The sequence below is a fragment of the Megascapheus bottae genome, chromosome 23 (assembly GCF_031878675.1).
Source record: "Megascapheus bottae isolate mThoBot1 chromosome 23, mThoBot2.hap1, whole genome shotgun sequence".
In the NCBI taxonomy this organism is placed as follows: Eukaryota; Metazoa; Chordata; class Mammalia; order Rodentia; family Geomyidae; genus Megascapheus; species Megascapheus bottae.
The window spans coordinates 24,974,998-24,998,598 of record NC_143531.1 but is presented as its reverse complement, the minus strand read 5'-3'; the positions used below and the strand labels follow the sequence as shown (position 1 = coordinate 24,998,598).

Below are 23,601 nucleotides of genomic sequence, written 5' to 3'. Positions count from 1 at the left end.
GGTATCGTGAGCAAAAAACCATAGGGTCTGCTCCCCACGCCAACTCTGACCTACAATGCAATGACTCAGATCCATCTTTCACCTCCTTTTTGTGGTCTGGGATGGAACACAGGGAGAAGAAACATAGTACCCAGTATTGGGTCTTTACACCACATCACAGTCCTTAGTCCTGACTGTATGTTAGAACCACCTGAGAATTATAAAGAAAATATCATTGTCTGGGGCTTATCCCAGACCAATTAATTAAATCATTATTTCTAGGCCCTGACATTTTGCAAAAAAACCAAAAAACCAAAAAACCCTCCCCAGACAAGCTTGCCATGCAGCAGAGGACATTAAGAACTGCTGTTAGCATGGAGATGGGCCAGGATCTGCCAGAGCTGCAGCTTCCCACCACGGGGGAACCGCCTCTCCTCAGCAAACTCCAATCACAGGACCTGGGCCGGCTTCCCCATCATACCAGGATTTGCATATATCTTCTGGCTTCCAGGAAAGAACTAGGAAAACAGCAGGTCGCTAGCTCTTAGAAGGCCTGCCTCCCAGGTTAAAACCCTAAGCAAAGTCTAGAAAATTCTCTTGGAAGGCCTGCAGTAAATGCTGCTCTGTATTCTTCCCTGAATCCTCCATGATACTGAGTTGGGGAGGGGGGTGTTCTGGGGAGCCACATTCTGCTTGAGGATACAGGAATGTGAAGAATGGGCTCAAAAAGTAGTTGTTGCTTTGGAAAGGTTTTGTGTTTGCTTGTGTTTTTAATTTGGAGTCCTAAAGTGAGAAACTCCCCAATGGGAGGGAGTGTGATAAAAGAATTTAGAGTGCATTTAAAATGGTCCCAGAGTCAGTGATTCCAAATCTCATTTGGTTCCATTCAAGCATCTTTCTCAGTGTTAATGGAAGGATCAAGAATGACTTCCCTTAATAACTAGGCAAGAAAGCGTCAAGTGTTTTCGCTCTCTTTTGGAAACAAGTAGGTGTCTGCACGCTTGAATTTGTCACTGTGCACCAGCTTTTCAGACAGTGATCCGGCTGGCACAGAGACTCCCAGACTCAAACAGCTGCACCCTAGTGTTCCAGCAGGTGCGTGGACAGAGCTCTGTGAAAACTCCCCACAAGAACAATGGCACTGTTATGACACCAAGGGAAAGAGCCCAAGGCTAACTACTCATCTACTCCACTGGAGGACAGGAAGAGCCAGAAACTGAGCCACAGCTCCCTGGGGGTTGGCCTTTCCATTCCTGCATTATATCCACAGACAGAGTCAGGTAGAGCACACAACAAAATGCAAGCTATCAATTGTGGGGCTGGACCAACCACACAGTTCGTAGAATTAAAAAAAAAAATCCCTGCAGAAAATGTATTCTTTTCCTTTTAACTTATCTTCTCCTCCTGTGGGTTGCACTGGCATAGTCACCAAGTTTACATTTACATCCAAATATGCACACACACATACACACACACACACACACAAATTACCAATGCATCCCACTCCCCCATGACTTTATAACAGGTTGCTAGGTAACAGTGCATACAAGTCAGGTTTCAGGACCTCTGGTAAGCCACCATAAAATAGCTGCATGGGCCTTTTGCATAAAGAGTGTGCATTTGTTATCTGTTTCTTTATGCAACTGATCAGTCAGTAAATACTTGGTTGCTAAACCATAAACAACTCCTCATCAATAGCTAACTGAGAAAACAGGTCACAATATAAAGCTTTGGTGCTTGGAATCTCACCCCAATCTGCGATATCCTTCCTTTTCCCTCATTCTTCTCCTGACTGTCTCTGCTATTTGCAATGCTCATTCAAAGCCTTATCGTCTGCTCCCTGAGATGGGCCAGAGCTAATTATAGCCTGATACCTTGATGATGGGGTGCTCAGCCCTGAGCCCAGCAAGAACTGTGCATCAGACACCAGGGTTTTATCCAAAGATTCAATCTGTCCACCTCCTTCTTTGCTGGTACCCAGATTTTAAATGATCACCTTGGAGTTATAATGCTCCTTTGAGGTAGGAAAACATGGAGCATTCTAACTGATGCTAAATGAATATATCACATGTGTTTCTTCAATTGGACCACAGGACACAAGCTCAGAACAGAAGGCCTTTCTGCTGTCCTATCTGCTGTCACAGGCCAGGTTGTCAGGAAGAACTAGACCATCTCTGGAGGAGACAGCCAATAGAAAACTAGAAACTAGAAACATGCATTTCCCCCATAGTTGTTTGCTTTAATATAAAATTCCAGTGTGTAAAATACCATTTTCCCTGAGATTGGGATGGAAGAGGGAAAAGGCAAGGGGAAGAGGCCTCAGGGACCCCACAGACACACTCAAGTCCCACAACTGTTCCTCTGCAGCAGGGCACCCTCAGTCCTGCCACAGGCTGGCCTGAGGGTCCACGGCTCCTCTTGATCTCGTCCTCCTCAGCTCATTGGGGAATGCCTCATTTCTCACCCCCTGCTTCTCCTCATTCCGTCCCAACTCTCCCAATGCAGAAGAGCAAAGGTCCAGGGTGAGGGGACATTCCCAAAGGCCTGATGAGGTGTCATCTAGCAAAGGGACTTCAGAGGAAAGCTGAGCCTCTCATTCACCTGGCAATGACATTTAGTGAAATGCAACTCACAGTCCATTTAAAGGAAGGCGGTGACCAATTATTCTCCACTTAAAGGGTATTGTCAATCTCCAGAGAGCTGAAATGGCATTTGGAAATTATCCTGGGGACTGCCACCTACACTGGCAGACAGAACCAATTCTCAACCGACCTTTCCCCACCCTCTACAACCCCTTTAAAATTTAAAATCATACTTTTCAAAACATAATGAGTAACAGCACAGTCCCACAACGTGTCTTATTACGCCAAGAGAGTCAGACAAAAAAACATCTAACAACTCTTCACTCCTTTTTAACACCATTAAATCAAAGACCCTGGAAAAAATTGACAAAAAAAAACACCCACCCAAAAAGAAACATCATGTGTAATTTGATAGCAATAGAAGGCGATGTCAATTATTAACAACAGACTTTTTTTTTTGCCATTTATACATCATCTTCTTTTCTAAGGGCGTTAGGGCAGCTTGAAAAAGAATGTTTTAATTCCATTTTATGTGAATTACCTAGAGTGGTCAACTTCATAGAGGTAGAAATGAAGAGTGGTTATACTGAAGGGAGAGAATGGGGCGTAATTATCTAATGAGTGCCCTTTGGGAGGATGGAAAATTCTAGAGATGAAGAGGGACAGCTACACAGCAATACACTGGTATTGATGCCATGCAATCACACACCTAAAAATGATTCAGACAGTAAAGTTTATGTTAGACATGTTTTACCGTAATAAAAAATCTAAAAGAAAACCCTCCGTGACAGCAGCCTTTACCATTTGTTCCAATTACACATGTCTATAAATCCTGTTTGTCAGGTGTGTTTTTGGAAAATCTCTCAAGAACTTGAAGCAATGAACCAATGAGGAATGCTCTATCGTCCATCCACCTGTCCATCTACCCGTCCTTTACAGAAACCCTAACAACAGAACCCAGGTTAAACAGAGCCCGGGCACATGCAAAGCCATGAAACCTGGTGCACCGACCCGACGGACCTTCACTCCTGCTCCTCACCAAACAAGAGTCCGAAAGAGGGCGACCACAGGAGGAGGGCAAGGCTCCCAGGAAGCAATGTCTAACTCCACAAGAAAAGGACGGAGGGAAGGAAGGAAGCGGGGTGGGGAGAAAGACAGAGAAGGAAGGGAGGAAGGGAGGGAGGGAGGGCGAGAGGGAGGGAGGGAGGCAGGCAGGCAGGCCCACACCTGCCATCCTAGCCACCACACCTGCCATCCTAGCCACCACACCTGCCATCCTAGCCACCACACCTGCCATCCTAGCCACCACACCTGCCATCCTAGCCACCACACCTGCCATCCTAGCCACGCAGGAGGCTGAGATCTGAGGACCAAGGTTCAAAGCCAGCCTGGGCCCAAAAGAACCTGGGCCTCTTCTCTCCAGTGAACCGCCAGAGAACAGGGGGTGGCTCAAGGGGTGGAGCCTTAGCCTTGGAGTTCACACCCCCCTCCCCGGCCCCTCCCCCTCCCCCCTGCCCCCGCCCCGCCGCGGCCCTCGGCCCTGGCCCTCGGGTACCCGACAGCTTCATGAGGAAGTCCGACGCCATCTTCACCGAGATGTCCTGGCTGAAGAGCGCGGCGGCCGCGCTGGCCGCGAACTCGCCGGCGGCGTCCCTGGGCCCTGCGGGCCGCTCGTCGTCGTCGTGGTCGTGGTCGTCGTCCCCCCGGGGCTCGTCCTTGACGCGCGGGGCCCGCAGGCCGGGGGGCGGCGGCGGCGGCGGGGTCCGGGCGGGCGCGGCGGGCGGCGTGCGGGCCCCGGCGGGCGCGGCCCCCTCGGGGTCCGGGGCCTCCTCCTTGACCTTGGCCTCCGTCCTCAGGAAGTGCTGGTGGCAGCGCATGTGCAGCTTCAGGCTGAAGTGGCGCGAGGAGGTGAAGGGGCACAGCTGGCACTGGAAGGTCTCGCCGCGGTCCTGGTGCTGGTGAACCTGGCGGGGGGGGGGGGGACGCGGGGAGGTCAGCGGGGAGGTCAGCGGGCCCCGCCCCGCCCAGGCCTGGGACCCCAGGTCAGGCCCAGGCCCAGCTTCCGCACCCAGGAAGGCAGGCGGGCCGGGGACAGCCCGCAGCGGGGACGGGGACAGCCCGATGGCCCAGCTTCTGCAGGAGGACCCTGGGGCCACAGCCATCCAGCCTCAGAAGGTCCCCTCGCCGTGTGAGCTGGCATAATTACTCCCTGGAGGTCCATAGGGAGACCTGTCAGCTTACTCTCCTCACCACAGACCCAGGTACAGCCACCTAGAGAATTCGTGATGTTTTTGCAAACCATAATTTCAATCTTCCAAGTACTACTGTTAGATTAATTTAAGAGGTTACAGTCTCCTGGGAATTCCCGTTTCCTACATAGAGAAGCTGTAGACCCTTCCTCTCCTCCTCTAATCCCCCCCCCACCCAACCCAGAGAGAAGTGGCTTGCAATTCTACAGGATGAGAGCAGAGCAGGACCCTCAGCCAGCATTCTTAACAAGAGGAAGTTTTCCAAACGCAGCGACCACACCAGGCTGAGGATTCTGATGTCTGCATGGAAGAATGCAGACTTCGAAACCCAGCTCTGGTCCCACCTGGAGCTGTAAAAATGGCAAGCAATTTTTATTTCCCCTGCCCCTTCCTGTCACTACCAAAGTTAGTACTTGAAAATGTGAGGAAGTCATTGCAGGAGCCCAAGCCAAGCTTCAAGCTGGCATGTGCTCCCAAGCTTAGAACTTCCCGGGTTCATCTCTGCCAATGTGCTTCAGAGACGACCCTGCTACTCTCTGCTATTTCAGGGCTGGCCCTCCCTAGAAGAGAAACTGCCAATTGGGTAGATTTAGGCCAAATGATTTGGAAAGTTATGTGATCTGGTCAAAGCAGAACATAAGCCGATTGGAATTCCAAATCAAGTGGACTTTCCATTGTGCAGAGGTGACCCAACTAGGATTTGAACCCAGGACCTATGGATGTTAGAAAAGGTTCTTTTTGTCCCTCTATAACACCACCTGGCCCTCTGCGTGGGTTTCTTTCCTAAGACAGCAAGTTTTACTACAGCTGTTTATGTCTGCTGAGTGCAATCCAAAAGCATTCTTCACCAGCCAAAACATACTTTTAAATAATGTTAAGTGACCAACAAAAGCAAAGAAATTAAAAGTTAATGGTGAGATCCTGTTGCTACAGCACCCCACTGTGGCTTTTTACACAAAACAACAGAAGTAATTCTAGGTCCCCCCCAAACCCAAGTTCTTGTTCAGAAGTAACCAGAAACATTTCATTTAGTTGTTAACGAAGCTCTGCCCATTAAAAGCCTTCCATTCTGTCCAGGCAAGGCATGCACACTCCTGTCCCTGCTCATTACATTACCCCCTTCCCATGCCTTCCCCACCGAAAGATTTTACTAGGTCTGATTCTTTCACCTGCTACCGGCACCTGAACCCAACTCATACAGGGGCTCAAGTCACTGCCCCAGAGGGCTCTTAACAAGCACTGCCAAAGGTTTGCCCCAGGATGAAGTGGTAAAAGGGCATGGGCACACAGCCCCTGATTGAGGTACAGTGGACAGATTCCATTTTAGAAGTATCTTTGTATCTTCAGACCCCTCCCTGCCCAGAGACGAGCTCATTCAAGGACAGCAGCTCCAGGAGCTTCTGGAAGAAGGAAAAGGACAGAGCAAGAGCCCAGGATCTCAAATCAAAAGGAGCTCTCAATCAAAAAGTCTATGTGCAAGAATTTTATGTAGCTTCTTTTCCGCCAGATCCTGGCCTTGTTATATTTAATTATAACATTCATGCAAATTGAAAGGGGGGAAAAAAACAATGTTTGGTTGTCTCTTGTACTTGGGATTTTAGTTGAGCTCCATCTTCCCAGTGGGACACTAGATCACATGTGGCCTTTGAGACAAGTATTTGGCTGTGTACTGCGGGCATCCTCTGGTGGCAGTTTCACCTCTTCTCTCTAAGAAACAGAAGACTACTTTCCTATGATCATTTTAGTCCCTTTAGCCTAGGGCTTGCTTTAAAGTTCCTCTTCACCTGCTGAAGAGAAGAAATGCTTGCCTAAAGCATGCTATTTTCTGGCCTCACTTATTCCCAGTCCCTCACCACCAACAACCATCAGACCACGTGACCTGAGCAGGGCCATCTCTTTGCATCACTGGGATGTATGGCTAGTATTTCAGAGCTTGAAGAAAATTTGAGAAGCATCTACTTTATACTCTTAGGGGGACTGGACAGGTAAGCTAGTGAAGGCCTTAAGAGTCCTGGCTCAATAACTGGTGGCTATAAGGGGAAGAACTCAGCATCCAGTGTCCTTCCAGTTTCTTGTCACTAGCCCGTGGTCTTGATCTTAGCCCTCCTACTCACCTTTTCTGTTCAGCTCTAGCTTGGGAGTTTTGTGTATAATTCCTGTATGTTCACTCATCCAGGAAAGTTGTAAAAAGCTTAATGGAAATCTAAGACAACCCCCAAGGAAGCTGGAAGTATTTATGAGCTCCTTCTGTGGCCGGTCGTAAAACTATCTGCACAATACATTATGAAAGAAAGGCAGGCTTACCAAAAAAATATGTAGAGTGCCTAACACCAATAAGAAATGCAGTAAAACCCGCAAATCAAGTGGAATCTCTTTTTTCTTACACAAATCTGTGCAATCAACATAGACAGGTCAGAGGAATAATGGTGATTAAATGGTGGTTAAATTTACATTAAAAATCAGTTTCTCTAAATTCTCAATACTGAAAGATATATCATAAAGAAGGAAATGCAAGCTGCACACTGGTGGTTCACTTGTAATCCTAGCTCTTTAAGAGGCTGAGATCTGAGAACCGTGGTTCAAAGTTAGCCTGGATAGATAAACTGGAGAGATGTTTTATCTGCAGCGAACCAACAAAATAGCCACAAGTGGAGCTGCGGCTCAGATGGTAGAGTGCCAGCCTTGAGCAATAAAGAAACTACCCGTAGTCTGGGAGTGAGTGAAGCAGAGGTTATATTTAAGACCACAGCCACTACATGTCTGTGTATACTGTATTTATAAAAGGCTGCTACGTTAAATTATTCTTAATAAAATAAAACCATGAAATCTTTAATTTTTTTCTAAAGGGTCACAAAAGGAGGTAAAGAGCAGGGAACAGAAAGTACACCTAGGCTAAAATTAAACTTGCATGAGCCTCTTAACACTTCCTTATCAAAAGCTCAAGTCATAGCTCAACAGGTTAGGACACCGTGAGTTTGAATACAGTAGTGATTTCATACAACTGCTTTATTGTACTGGTTATTGATTTGTTCTGAAAGCATTTGAAGACCCCAGGACCCAGCATGCCCTGGTAGCTCACATCTGTAAGAGTGTCCTGGCGGCTTGCCTGTGTCACGGAGGCAGCAACTCCTCTCCCTGTAGTTTCAGGGTCAGCAGTTCCTGCTATTGAAAACCCAGCCTTTCCCCCCACCCCCATTGGGTTTATAAATAGGTTGTTTTAAGTGACCCTGAGATGAAACCAAGCTTACAAGGTGTCAGGCTAGATGCAAGTTTTCTGCTCGTTGAAGCTTTAAATTCACCAGACCTGATTGCTAAACACAGTCACGAAAACAAGTTCTAGGTTTAAAGGCATGCCTTTTCAAGTCTCATCCTACTAATGAAATCCAACTTTGCAGGTTTAAAATAAGAGGTTTTTGTTTGTTTGTTTTACTTAGGAAAGAGGTGGCAGAGTATTTGAGACTTAAAACAATCAGCAAGTAGTAGGCTCAGTAAAATTCAACCAACCAAAACACCTGGCTAAATGAATTCCAACCACAAAGGATCTTCTGCTCCCAGGAGAAAAAGGCAAATGCTAGGAAACAACTTACATCATGGATTTAATTTTATTTTTAATCTTCTAAGCCATTTCCTAAACTCAATAGAACCTCTGTCTGATCATACTTTTCTGAACAGTGATTACTGATCTCTCTAGGAAGATTAGACTGCAAGATTTCAAACTAAGCAAATACCTTAATTATGTGCATACACTCTACTTATATCAAGGAAGGAAGCCCTTGATACATAATGTCAACAGCTAAACCCTATTGGAAGGTTATCAGTGAAACAGCACTGTCATTATTATTAAAACAGCCCATGGTAGTTAATTAGAATTAAATAATGGCTATGGAAGCTTCCCATGCCCCTCACTCTGGTGCTGTTATCTAGCTCCTATAATACCAGGGATAGCCCTCCACACAGTCACTATTGTTCCTATTGGGCACATGAGAAAATTGGGAGTCTAAAGGTTAACTAGTTGAATAACAACATTTAAACTCAGGTCTGTCCAACTGAAAATCTCCTGCTCTCATCTCATCAGCCCCCTCAAAGTTGAGACAAAACTCAGCATCAGTGAGTTGCACTACAATTTCCTATTACTACCTTCTCCTCTCCACCCCCAGTGAAGAGTGACATGTCATCATGCCAATTCAGTCTCCACCGGTAGACTGCAGGGCTGAACTCCCAACTGGTTTTGATAGGACATTAAAAATGATGGAACCTCAGGAGATACGATGGTTCAGTCTCAAAGAGGGTGCTGGGTCCAGTCAGGACCAGTCTCTGAGTCTTTCATGGGGTTCCCTAAAGTGAAATTGCAGGTGTCTCTCAATGGTTTGTCCTCACATGTCCTATCAGGCAACTCTGGGTATTCTTCTGTGTTCAAAAGCTGGAGAGGGGAGTAGCTGAAGTCGAGGACAAGGTGCCCAGGAAGGGACCAGGACCACGAGCCTTGTGTCTGATGCTGAGGCTCAGCAGACACTGTCAGATTCCCTTCCTCTTTCAGAGTCCTGTAAATGTATCGCCATTCAAGGTCAGCCAAAGCAGTCTCTCCTCTTTAAGAAAGGATGCCTCTACACTTACATTATCTTTGCCATTTGAATACTGAAAATCCTCTCTGCCTTTAAGTTCTAGGTTAAAAATTGGACAAGAGTATTTGTAAAGAGATCCTGCCCCACCTCTTTCAATTTGTGCTGAATTTCACATTACACTGAGCACTGTCACCGAGCACTCTGCTACAGCATTTCCTCTCAGCTGAGAAACCTCCTGCACCTGACTTTGCAAGGGTCCCTGAGGGTGCCTGCTTTCCCCAGGGTCCTGTGGCAGCTGGCTTACCTTCATGTGGGATTTGAGATTGTCCTTGCGAGCACACCGGAATGGACAGAGCGGGCACTGATGACTCTTTAAACCCGTGTGAATCACCATGTGCCGCTTCCAGTAACTCTTCCTTTTAATAACCAAACCACATATTGGACACTGGAAGGGCTTCCCGCTTTCTTCTTCTGAGGCTTGGAAGGAGGGGGGAGAAAAAAAAGAACATTAAGAAAAGCAAAAAGGCACTAATGCACACACACGGCTATGTAAAAATGATCTGGGATTCTGCACCATGGCGAAATCTTAGGACTGGTTTTCTTCAGGAAGAAACCCGCTTTACTGGGGTTCCATGGGCCCAACTCTGACCAGCCGGCCTGTGCCAGGCTTAGTTCCACTTAACAGAGATCTCTCAAAGGAACTACTTCAGGCCTGACCCATACCACGAAAGCCAATATATGCAAGCAGAGGAGCCTAAATTCAGAGGCATGGTTTCCTTGAGGGAAATGGACAGGCCCGGGTCTGAATTCCTGGATTTGGAAAGGGGTAAGAAATAAAGACAGGGGAAAACACAGTGTTCCACACAGAAAATTCAACAGCCAGCCACAATTCACATACACAACTCTAATGGAGACAACTTTTCAGGATTCCTTCTGCTGACTTGTTTAGCTGAAGCTTGAGCAGATAGACACTGGCTGCCTATTTAGCCATGGGGGGGGGGCGGTCTGAAGGTAGGGGGGGGTTATCCTTTCTGTTTGTCCCTTCGGTTGTCACTAACAAAGTGTGCTGTCATCTCTGCTCTGAGGCTGCACGTACACTATCTACTCTCGGAAGAGCCACACCAGGCCACCATAGCAGCCTCCATTATTCAGGGAAGCAAAAACTGGATTCCTTTCTCTCAGTAAAGCTAAGGCCATGGTCCCACATACACCGTCTCAAAGGGCACCGTTCTGTTACCACGCTACACTGCTAAACTTCTGGTCTATCAACCTGTACCACTTGGCACCACAAGAACCCCTGCAACTGGGAGATGGGGGGGGGGGGAAGAGAAGAGCCAGTGAAGCTCCTCCATTCCTTTCTTCATCTTGAAGGACCAGAAATAGTTCCAAATCCATTCAACAAAATGAAATAAGTGGAGCTCATTTAACATGAGCTAGATCTACAAATGTTGATACGGGAATCTGTCCAAGATATTAGAGTTACAGGATAAACAAGATATAAAACCATATGTCCAGGGTGAGGCTACGTCTGTTTTATAAAAACAAACAAAAAGAAAGGACATTGGTGCTAAAGCTCTTAAGTGAAAGGTGGCTATAGAACTTTATGAAGGCTGGATCAAGCTGTAGCACCTAAGACCATGCTTGCAAAAATGCAAGATGTGTTGGGAACTAGTGGCTCACTCCTGTAATCTTAGCTACTAAGGGGGCAGAGGTCTGAGGATACTGGTTTGAAGCCAGCATAGGCAGAAAAGCCTAAGGGATTCTTATCCCCAATTAACCAGCAAAAAGCCAAAAATGGAGGTATGGATTCAGGGGAAGAGCACCAGCTTTGAGTGAAAAAGCTAAGGGTTAGCCTTGGTGAAAAAGCTAAGGGACAGCACCGAGGCTCTAAGTTCAAGCCCCAATACTGGTACACACACACACACGCAGAGAGAAAGGCATTATGTGCCTTCTGATACACCATCAGTGACACAACTTTATGAAAAATTCAGTCCCTGCACTAATTAGCAAATAACAGAAGTACAAATAACAACAACAACAAGTTAAACACACACCAAAGGAATGGATTCATGAATTCAGCCAAACCTAAAGTGTGGGACATTCTTCAAAACCACACACACAAATGCCATTTTAAAATGGAATTTTTATGACATAAGAGAAATATAAAACAAAGGTAAGAATGGTTGTTTGGATCCCGTTTAAACAAAATCCTAGTAAAAGAAACTTCGGAAATCACTGAGGAAATCCTGATCCTGGCTTAGTGTTCCACAATCTCAGATAATTACTGTTGATTCTGATAGTGGTTATTTTAGTCAAAGTCCTATCTCTGTTAGGGAAAGAAGAACATGGAAGTATTTGAGATACTTTAGAAAAAGATAGTAGGAAGAAAAATGAATAAATAAAGCAAACAAGAGATTTCCATTTGCATGACAAGTTTCTGAAAGTACACTGCAGGCTACAGGGAAAGCATGAGGTTCTGAGTGGACTCATACTGGGACTTGAACTTGGGGCCTCAAATTCTCACTTGACTTTTTCCATTGCTTGAGGCTGGCCACAGAAACCCAAGCCACACCTCTGAGTCCGGCTTTCTGCTAGTAAATTAGAGATACAAGTCTCGAAGATGTGTCTTTCCTGTTTGGCTTCAAGCCAGAATCCTTTGATCTCAGCCTCTTGAGTAGCTAGAATTACAGGCACGAGCCGCCAGTTCCCAGCTTTCAATCATTTTTATTAACCCCACCCCCAACACACAGAGCTTCCCTGCTGTCTATATGATTTTGTTGACTGCCTCTACTTGTCTGTGTATATTCCCGCTTCCAATTTTGCCTCTCATTTTCTGTCTTTCACTGCTCTTTCCTCCAACCTGCTAGCTTGGTCACAAAGCCCTACACGTTGAGCAACAGATTAAGAGAAAGGACTGAATCAGGCCTTTAGGTGAGATTACTGTCATACACTAGAGAGGGGAAAAAAAGTGATAATGATACCTATTTGAAGGGCAAGAACAGCAAAGTAAAAAGAAAGAGACACACACAGGCTTCCACTGAGCCCTGATTTCCGGAAGTGTTTGTCACAATTGAGACCTCAAGCTGCCCAATTGTATAGAACTATCTGAGAGAGGAAAGGAAAACTGAGGAGTCTTCTACTGGCTAGTGATTTCATGACACACACACCAGAGGAAGGCAGTAAGAGGGCATTGACTGGAAAACTGAACATTGCCAGGTTGACGATTTCACTAACACCTGCCATGCCTATTCTTTTGACACATCCCAGTACCCCCTCACACCACCAATTCAGAGGCACCTGCAATTAAACTCATTATTATTATTTCCTATAAATCCATTTCCTTTTAGAGCAATGTTTTCTCAGTTTTAATTGACACACATGAGTCATGTGGGGAAAATTCAAATACAATAAGTAGAAACTATTTGCAAACAATGTGGTCAAATAGCTATATTCATGTAACTAGATTTTTGAAATTGCTGATAGTGGGAAAGAGAGAAGCCAAATGAGGAAGGTCACCAGAATGCAATGATTGATTTTTCAAATTGGATCGGTAATCTCCCCTGGTACTATTTGCATTCTTATTTATTTCTAAATGAAACTTCATATTTTAGCAAGACCCACCCCATATGTGTACAATGTAAGTTCCATACTTCAGAGGGCAAGGAAGAATGTATTCTATGTCATACGCCAAACTATTTTCAGGGTACTGACAGCTGTAAATTTCACTCAAATTTAGAGCCCAGAGAAATATGACCACCTCCTCTGAATAAACCATGCCTTCTTGAGGCAACAGGATCTGAAATGCTCATAATTTTACCTAGTTTACAACTGCCTGGTAAACAACTTTCTTCCAATAGATCACCAGCTGGTTGATATCACAGCAAACAAAACTAAATTCCACCAAATGCTAATAGACTCAGTGGGATGGAGGGCTGCTAATTTGCTCCACTGGAGAAAACACGTTCTCTTTATAGGCAATGATATTATTGGAATAAGAGGTAATGAAGGCATATAAAACGGCTGCCACATAGTAAATGGAAGCTCTTGTTAGGGATAGTTGTAATAAGAGGAATAACAATGCACTCTAGACACACCCCTCCACAGCAGACAACCCATCACAGCAGGGGCAAACCCCAACAACTGCAACAGTTACCACACCGTGCGCTCAGGGCCTGCCAGCATGGGAACTGGTCACTGGAAATAAAAGCCCAGGAGTCCATGGGGCTTCTCAGAGAGGGCCTTGCTGAACTTCCTGTGGCTCCCAACTCAGCTCAGTATAGGAAAAAAAAAGATGGCAGAGAGGTTAATGGGGAAGGCAGAGCTGGGGATGCGGCTTGGGCAGGACTGTGCCAGGGTCTGCATCTGATTTGGTGAGTATGTGCTGGAAGTGAGAAAGGGCTGGGGCCAAGGGAAGAGAAAAGTGGAGTGCTGGAAGTGCAAGGAAGTGATGCAGTAGACTGCCTGTAAATCCCAGGGGAGCCGCACTGGCCCGCGGTGTCTGCCTCTCTCTCGATTCCACCCACATGGCTCTCCAGCACATGTCCTGAATGAAAGGACGAAGAGTCGGACCATGACCATGGCGCTATCTCCAACACTGGACTCAGGGCAGTTTATATTAAACAAACAAACAAACTAAAGCAGGCTAATACAAACTATTTAAATAGACAAGCCCTGCCCAATGCAGGCAATCTTCTGTGAGGCTTGATAGCCATGTATTTAATTCAAAAACAGGTTAAAAAAATGAAGAATGCCATTTTTGACAATTATGTTTTCACAAATAAGAGTCCAATAGTGGGCAGTAAGTAAGTGCAAGAACGTTATCACACAAAGAACTCCTTGCAATAATCCTAAAACAGCTCAGCTTACAGATGAGGAAACCAAACGGTGAGCGTATGCTCACGTTAATGGCGTCCTGCTAATGAGTGGAAGGGCTAGGGTTGTAGTCCACCTCTTAATTTTGGTGTCCTACCATTTTGTCTACCCATGAATCTGAGAAGCAACAAAAGCAAAACTTCACTGGGCTAGTTAAAAAAAAAGTACAAGATGGAGGGTTTCAATCCCTCAAGTAAACAAATATAATTTTCCCATAGGTTTTGAAATTAAAAAAAAATGATCTTGCTAGATCCTATGTAGCAATGTGCAGAAAGCCAGGAGGCTTTGCAAGTGCACAGGCATGCAGCACATCTTCCCCACACACAGACAACCCTCAGCACACCAGGTGACCCGGCCGGAGCATTCCCTCCACCTCCACTTGCTGGTCCATATCTCCACAGCACAGGAACGCCTTTCCAAGTCTATCCACGAGTTGTTAAGTCTTTGAGTAGAATTTCCTGGACCTGCCCCTCAAAGGCCATTTCAGACCAATGGGCTAAATTTTTATTATTGATTCAGATGTTATCCATGCCTATTTTTTAAACCAAGGGAGATGCGTGCTGTCTCGACAGCCAGGCTAAGTTGAAATCAGTCAGAAAACTACAAGTGAGAACAGCAACAGATGGTTCTGCATCTTGGTGGGAAAGTGGCTTTGCTAAACAAGTCAATGCATGAACCCTTCTCACATGAAGGCCACGATAACAGTGAGTCTAATGAGAGTAGCAGGAGGGCATGCATCTCCATCTCTGGACTGTGTATGCTTTCTGCAATAATTTTAATAACATCCCCTAAATACGAAAGGAAGCAGCAGCCAGAAAATCCTTATGTATTGACCTGGCACTGTCTTAGTTCTCAGCTGTGTGAGATAGGGTTATTTCTAAATGTATTTAAATTTCATTGCATAAACTTAAGATGCCTTAGAGAGATCCTCCTCTCTGAAACCCTCTCTGTTATTTCGTTTAACCAGGAGCCTGGCATCCTGAGACTCTTGCTGGCCTTCTAACAAGAAACTTTGTCTTGAAAATAAAAACCATTTATTTTATTCTTAGCTGCAATAGAACAGTAGCTTCAAAGAGAATTGAGTCAATGTGTGACATTTATCTTTCTAGCAAACAGACATCATCCTCCTTCTGTTGGGTCCCCTTTCAGAGGAGCCGTGTGGCATGTGCTGGGGCGCAGGTCACATGAAAGCAGCCTCCTCCTCTGGTGTCACGGTCTCCCTGGTGGGGCGGAAAGGCTATCGAGTGCTGGACTCTTAAGGAAGTAAATACACCATGACCTGGCCACCGCAGAATCCTGCTTAGAAAAGAAGAAGAAGGCTAGACCTAAAAGACACTATTTTTTTTTTCATAGGATAGATTTCCCTTGACCTAAAGAAGGTCAAAGCAATGCTGGTGTCTGAATTACCCAAGAGAAGAACAACTTCACTAGCCTGGAGTTTTTGGAACTTGAAAACCAGCTATCCATGACCTTTTCTGGGGAATCACTTTGAGCAACAGCTGTTTTATTTTTAATGCAAATCCTGCTTTTCAAGATGGCGAGTTATTTATTTGTTTATTTATTTATTTTGCCAGTCCTAGGCTTGAGCTCAGGGCCTGAGCACTGTCCTTGGACTTTCTCATGGCTAGAGCTCTGCCACTTGAGCCTTAGCACCACTTCTGGCTTTTTTCTATGTATGTGGTACTAAAGAATTGAACCCCGGTCTTCGTGAATGCCAGGCAAGCACTCTACCACTGGGCCAAACTCCCGGCCCCAGTAATTTATTTTTGTAGCTTTTTTTTGAGGGGAGGGGATACTACTTATTTACTCAAATCAGTAGGCAACAGAACTTTTTTTGCCTCTACTCTGAAAATTCAGTCTACCTATTTTGAATCAAATTAAAATTTCTTTCTAAGGCAATAAGAAAACAAAATGACGAGAAAGGTTGAGGAACACGAGTGGCAGCTCTCACCATATTCCCAGAATGTTTCTTAAGGGAAAACGAAGTTACACCTCAATCCCAAGATGCCCTGAGACACTAGAAGAGTGTGTACAGGGGGTGGGGTGGGAAAGATGACTGCAGAACACTTATGTCCTTTAACTCCTCAGAGTACAAAATCAGTGACCCTGAATAACACCACAGAACCACTCTAGGATAGAAAAAATAAATAAAATTAAGTATTCTATGATTCTATGATATTTAATCCAATTCTAACGTAGGACAGAGCCGATTTAAAAGCCTGGGATGACAGGAAAGGGATGTAATATATGTTAAATATGGGAGGGGCATTCTGTCAAAGTCTATCTACAGGGGATCTGACAGACTAAATATAACAAATTCCTGATTTCAATGGAAAAATTTCCAATTTCACTGATTAATAAATATATCAAGTGTTTCAGCAAGTTTTTTTTTTAATACATCTCTTCACATTAAATTCTGATGAGGAACCCATGGGGATATTGGCATGGGTTGACTATATTCAAACCAAAGAGAGGGGAGGGGGAAGGAGGAAGGAAGGAAGTAATACATCTCTTCCTCCATAGTGTTCATCCTTCAACAAAACAAACAAAAGACTGACCAGCAGTGGATGCTCATGACCTCGTTCTCATTCTACCTGCATCTAATCATTTGGGAGAAAAATTACATTTTGCATGTTACACCTAATACCACTTTTAGATGACATTGCTACTACAATATGCCTAAGCAAGACAGCTGTATCTGTCACATCTTTCCAGATTTCAGCTTATTAAGTTGGTTTAAGCTTTTCCCCAAGTAATTGGTGTCCAGATGAATTCCACTCATACATTTATCCAATAAGCAGAAGCAGACAATATGCATGAAATTATATGTTACATACAGAATGGTCATTCCTCTCTCGGCTCCCACCTCTAAACGAATGTCTGTAAGTCAGGATTAGTTTATTCCTCTGCAAAATTACCCAGCTACCCTTGCTCTTTTCTATTTCCATTTAAACCATTTCTCTATATCACCAGATGGCAGGTGAGAATGTTGGAGAAATGGAACTCGGAATTGATTAGCACTTCAGGAAATGGACACTTTACCAACTTTGGCAAAGCCAATGGTTTGCATGACTTGAAAGTCACCAGAGGGCCAGGTACCCATTTTCCTAGTTCTAGTCTGCTATTTATGCAAGTTTTAAGGCGATTATAATTAGGGAAATACAACTCACTTGGCCATTGAAATAGCAATTTGTCTTATATACACCAAACTGAGGTTGGCTGTGACCATTCAGTCAAGTACTTGCCATTTCCAAGCAGTCTGCCACAGAACATTGAAGTTGGATGGACATTTTCAATGGCAGAGTTTTATACAGCTAAGAGGACTCACACCCTACTTCCTGTTCTGGTCTCCTGTCTCCATCCCCAGGAACATGTACTTTCTATGCCCACGGTTTCAAATAAAACCAGCACACAAAGTGAGATTTCTAACACAAGAACTCTAAGAGACCATAGCACTCCTTAAAGTGATAAACTCAGAGTACCCAAGTGTAGACACCAAGGCCTTTTCCTTCAGAAAGACCATCTCCACTAGAAAAAAATAACAATGAGCTCACAATTCAAATTGCCCATACACTCACTCCTTTACAACCCAACTAGATTCAAATAAAATAAAGCACCTGCAAGAAATGCTTGGATTATGTTTGACTGGCAACGTTTTCTTCAGTGTTCTTCTGAGACAAGAAATTACAGTCAAATAAGATCAGTGGGGGGAAAGAAGGCTTAAATTCTACAACAAAAAGTAATAAAAATGCTAACATAAAAGTATATGCTGTGATAAATTAGGGCAGGGTAGTTACTGATTATACAAAAGTCTATGTGGCAGAGGCAGCACCCCTCCCCCCCAGGCCACTTTTTTAAAAGGCAGTGTGTTTTTCCCTGTGTTCAGTGACGCCTTGCCCTTCAGAGCAAAGATGCTTTGATCTTCTCCCATTAAATCTATCTAGTATGGACCTGGCCTGAACTCGGTAAAGAAAAAAAGAAAACCCACCAACATCTGTATGAAAGGGAGGGAGTCCTGTAGATTTCTAAGATTATTCATTACTTTTCAAACACGAGGCTATTTGTGAAGCCTTTGTGTAACACACACATGAAAGATTATGGCACTGCCCGCTTCTGTTTGTGGGTGCTGGCTTTCTTTCTTTTTTATGTTTCTTTTATTATTATTATTCTCATTTTTTGCTCCAAAGGGGAACCCAACTGCACACAGGAGGCCCAGAAGACTGGCATGTTGCCAGTCACCGCGAAGATGACTGCACAACTGAAAGGAAGGATGGCATACCTGCATTGGAGGGCTTGGAGACTCTTCCTTTAGGAACTGGAAGCAACAGCAATTCCAGGGACTGAGGTGGAGGGGGCGGGGGCGGCGGCGGGGGCGGGGTGACTTTCTCTGGCTTCTTCTCCGAAGGCTGTGCTGGGAGAGGGTCATCAGGCAACAAGGATGACTTCTCGGCCAGGAGGGTGCCGGCCGCCCTGGCTGCCACCTCCTTCAGGAGGGCGGCCGAGGAGGTCATGGAAGCCAGTGAAAGGAAAGAGCTGGCCGGAGGCGGGTGCTCCTGGCCAGGAGTCCAACTTCTCTCGCTGACCTTCTTGGATAACGCTGCCAGGGTGGAACTGGCAGATTGGGAGCTAAAGGGGGAGGAAAAGGACTCGAATCGCACAGTGTCCTCCGTCCTGGAGAGCGACTTGTCCTGCAGAACGGCGTTGGCTGCGGCTTTCAGCTTGAGGATGGCCGAGTCTGGGGACAGGCCACAGGCGGTGGTTGACGTGGACAACCACTTACCTTGATTCCAGAGGAAGCGGCTACTTGGAGTGTACTGGTCATTCTGGTCCTGCTTCTCTGCCAGCTTCCTGGCCAGGACACTGAGCTGCTGGGCATGGTGGGAGGGCGGGGAGAAGGACAGGTTGGAACCCGCGTTCACGGGCGACTCCACTCTGCCATTGGCTGGGGCTGTGGCATCCAGTTTGAGGGAACCAGCCTCGAGCAGTCGCCTCAAGTTGCTGCTCAGGGGTTTATTCGAACCCGGGGACTCATCGTCACACAAAGAAGATACTCCGGGGGACAGGTGGTCTTGACAGGGCAGCGAGTCTCGCAGGACCTCCCCGTCCAGGGCCACCAGCTCCAGCGTGTGGCTCCTGGGCGTGGCGCTCCCCAGGGAGGTGTCTGGGGACGTGGACTGCTCTTGGATCCGGTCCTCCAGGCACAGCTTATAGTTCTCCTGGACTTCGCCATAGGAGGCTTCAGAAGGTGTCTCTGATGAGTTTCCATACCAGGCCTCGCCTTCACTGAGCTCAGCCTCGACCTCGTCTTGCCTACTAACATCTGGGGAAGTAAGAAAAGCAGGTTTAGTGCCAGCAATGGGGAATCGGCCCGGTTAAGACACTCAAGGGAGGCTGCAACTTGTTTTTGCTCCCTCTCCAGCCAGTGACTCTACCTGGCCTGCAGAGGGGACGTCGGAATCAAAGGTAAGCCCTCTGAGGAAAAAGAGGCCCGTGATCTCAGCCAAGTCACTCACCTGCTCTTAGCCTCCATTTCCTCCCGTACCAGATCAATTACTTTGTACCTGTGTGTTTCTACTGGGACTTGAACTCAGGGCCTGGGCACTGTCCCTTAACTTTTTTGCTCAAGACTGGCAATCTACTGCTTGAGCCACAGTCCACTTCTGGCTTCTTTTTTCGGTGGTTAATTGGAGATAAGGGTCTCATGGACTTTACTTCTCCAGCTGGCTTCAAGCCACAATCCTCAGATCTCAGCCTCCTGAATAGCTAGGATTATAGACATGAGCTACCAACATTTGGTTTAAGATGCAGTTAATTTGGGGGAGAGTTAATAATGCAGGATGGGAAGGAAAAATCAGGAGAGAGAGCAAAGGAAGGGATGACATTGTTCAAAAGAAATGTGCTCATTACCTGACTTATAAAACTGCAACCCCTCTGTACATCACCTTTATGATAGCAATAAAAAAGGAAACAATAATAAAATAAAAAGTGAATTCAGATATGTGAACAATCCCTGCCTAACACATTTCACCAGCTGTAACAGAGCATCAATCCTAATGAGCATGTGGCGTGTTTGAGTACACTGCAGAAAGGCCAGTCTCACCACCAAACGCTCTTTGCGTTCCTGACTTCGTGATGGTCTCTCCCTTGTCTTGCATGCTACTTGTGAGTCTGACTCCGACAGGACTGCTTACAGTGCACTCACAGGCAGTGATGGGGAATCCTTCCTTCCCTCCACGCAAAGCACTTCAGTTATTTTCTCCCCATTCATTTATCAGTCAGCCCCTGGGCCCTCTCACAGTCCCATGCCCTCATCAGCCTGTCTCCTCGCAATTCCAGGCTCACTTCCCAACTCTGCCATTTTTCTACCTTGGCTCGCTATCTAAATGCCTTTCCTCAGAGAAGCTGGCTATCCATACTCGCTCTTCTTAACCCCATGGTTTCCTCCTTACAATTCTCCCTAGAGTTCTCAGTCTGAATGACTCTCCCCTTCCTATTCACTCACGTACTTAAATAATCATAAGGTTGGGCACCAGTGGCTCATGTCTGCAATCCTAGCTGCTCAGAGAACAAAGATCAGGAAGATGGTAGTTTGGTTCCAGCTTCCTTCTTACAACTAATAAAAAGCTGAATAGTGGTGTATGCCTGACATCCCAGCTACAAAAGAAGCATAAATAAGAGGATCCCCCCACACCCTATCTTGAAAAAAAATTACTAAGCTAAAAAAAGGGCTGGAGGCATGGCTCAAGTGGGAGACTACCTGCCTCCCCAGGCAGAACTGAGTTCAAACCCCAGTACTACCAAAAACAGAAAAAAATGCGAGTAGGACAGGAGGGTTGAAAGCAATGAGTAGAAGATGCGTTGCCATGAACAGAGCAGTCAAGGAGGGCTTCAACAAGGTGGCAGCATCTGAGCAAAGATTTGGATGGCGAGGGCTGTCCACTCAGCAGAGTTCCCTGAGGAAGAGTCATCGTCACTACGGGGCCCACAGAAAACCTGGCTCGAGTGTCTGTGACCCAAAATGGTGCTCCTTGCGGGTCAGGATTGAGTGAGAGCCTTTTCGCTCAAGGCTAGCACTCTACCATTTTGAGCCATAGCACCACTTCCAGTTTTCCGCGGTTAACTGGAGGTAAGAATATCCTGGCTATGAATAGTGATCCTCAGATCTCAGCCTCCTGCGTAGCCACCTGTGCCTGCTTGGACTGGATTTTATTACCACATAGCCCACCTGCGCAATGCCTGGTCACTAACAGAGTGCGATGAATGTTTAGGGATGAAGCAAAATCCTGTACTAAGTCCTGCCTCCATCCCAGGCAGTTGCTTTTTCAGCTCCAAACTAGCTACAACTAGCAACGCATGGACTCTACACGAGTACATTGATTTCCCCATGCTATTTAGAGAAGAAATGTCACAAATGACAAATTCTCTTTCATGAAGCTAAAGTTCTGCAACTCTTTCCTGAGATTCTTTATTAAGTTATCAAGAAAATGTAAAATATCAAATGGAATTTGCTGGAGGAAAAAAAAAGGCAGATAAAATTGAATTTCCTCTGTTAAAAACAGTCTGGTTCCTTGTGATTTGCCACATTTCCTTCCAGTCATGTTGATTTTGACATTCTTCATCTCTCCTGAAGTCCGTGGTGACCTGAACTCCTGTCTCACTGATGGCTTCTGGAAGGGATGCTTTTTAACCAAACACCAACCCGTCAACATCAATCTCAACAATAGAGCTAATTTTGTGTTTCTTTAGCAAACCATCTTTCCTGATTTCAGATTAAATACCTTATCCTTCAAGAGAATCACATGATGACTCTACTATAAATTTTTTTTAAAAGTTAAAGATTTAAAAATCAAAATCACTACAGTTACCTCTTCTTTGGTCTTTACTGACATTCATTAAATGAACACACGAGAAAAATATATACTTCACACTTAAATACTTTTAGATTACATTTTTGTCATACTAGAGTGTGTAGTTAGTCAAGATTGGTCCTAAGGACCTGGTCCAGTGGCTCACACCTACAATCCCAGTTATTAGGAAGATGGAAAAAAGGAAGAATGACATCTGAGACTAGCCCAGGGTCAAGGTAGTGGGACCCCACGCCACTCAATAAGCCAGGCATGGTGGCTTGCACCTGTCATTGCACATACCCAAGGGGCATAGGTAGGGGACTGTACGGGTCTGGGCAAAAACCTGAGACCCTGAAAAATAAAACACAACTAAAAACTGAATAAAAAACAAAGGTTGTCCACCGCCAATGCAACTGGGTTAACTAACAAGGAACATAAAACCAATAGTGTGAGATAGTATTATAAGGTGATATTCAATCTCGTCATTTTACTGAGATCATTAGACAGGCTAAAGGTTAATCAATGCTACACAGCCACCTCATACTGAGGGCAGAACCAAGAATCCCAAATCCCTGAACACCTGGCTTAGAGCTTTTCTAAGAAGCCAGCACAATGTGCTGAGATCCTGGGATGACCACTTCTAGAGAACTTTGGCCTGCCCTCTGCCTCCATCCAGTTATCCTTCCACCCATTTGAATCAGAGACCAGCAATGGAGTCTCCTGGCCAGGGCAGTTTTCTGTCTACAGAGAGAAACTGTTAAGAGGAGGGTGGTGGTGGTGGTGGTGGTGGGAGGGCTCCCGCATGGCTCCTTTCTTCTTTCTTGCAGGAACTAGAAGGTTGATTCAACTGCCTAAAGGGCTTAGCACATCTACCGGCAGAGTCCCAGAGCAAAGCCCTCTCTCCCACCCCCCTCCACACCCTGAGGAAGCAGCAGTATTCCCATCCTAAAGCCAAGGAAGCTGTCAGATCATAAGCAGTGACGGACATAGCAAACATGCCTGAGTGACCCAATCTCTAGCTACAATACAGGGGATCAAACTGAGAGCTTTACACAGGCTAGGCAAAGTGTTCTACCACTGGGCTACATTCCCAACCCTTGGCTTTTTGAGGCGGGTCTTACTATCTACTTCAGTTTCATTTGGACCTCATGGCTGGGACTATAGGTGTGTACCACCGGGCCTGGCTGAGTACAACTTTTCCACCCCAAACAAATAAATAAAAATGAAGCAGTCTTAGAACAGTTTACATTTTCTAAAATATCTTTGTGTTTCTTAACCATTCATGCCTCCATCTTTCAGACACACACACACACACACACACACACACACAGAGTCACTGAGATAGCCACACCTCCGGATAGTCAGAAAACGTGGATAGAATAAGAATGTTTTCTAAACTCATAATACTTTATCAGTTATTTTTCCAAAGATGTTGCTTCTGAAATTGAAGCTATTGAAATTATGTACCACTGAAGAATCTTAACACAAGGCCTCAGAGGAGCAAGCACAA

At 45.5% G+C, this 23,601-nt stretch overlaps 1 protein-coding gene across 5 annotated transcripts in view; it reads right to left on the bottom strand.

Moving 5' to 3' along the window:
• Znf827 (zinc finger protein 827) overlaps positions 1–23,601 on the bottom strand; it is a 140,828-nt gene that overhangs the window by 90,514 nt on the left and 26,713 nt on the right. For all 5 annotated transcript variants that reach the window (XM_090356880.1, XM_090356883.1, XM_090356881.1 and 2 more), the window contains exons 2-4: positions 18,524–19,564; positions 9,677–9,849; positions 4,117–4,525 (exon numbers count right to left, since the gene is read on the bottom strand). In XM_090356880.1, coding sequence (XP_090213006.1) covers positions 4,117–4,525; positions 9,677–9,849; positions 18,524–19,564 — 1,623 coding nt within the window. The remainder of the gene's footprint in view (positions 1–4,116; positions 4,526–9,676; positions 9,850–18,523; positions 19,565–23,601) is intronic.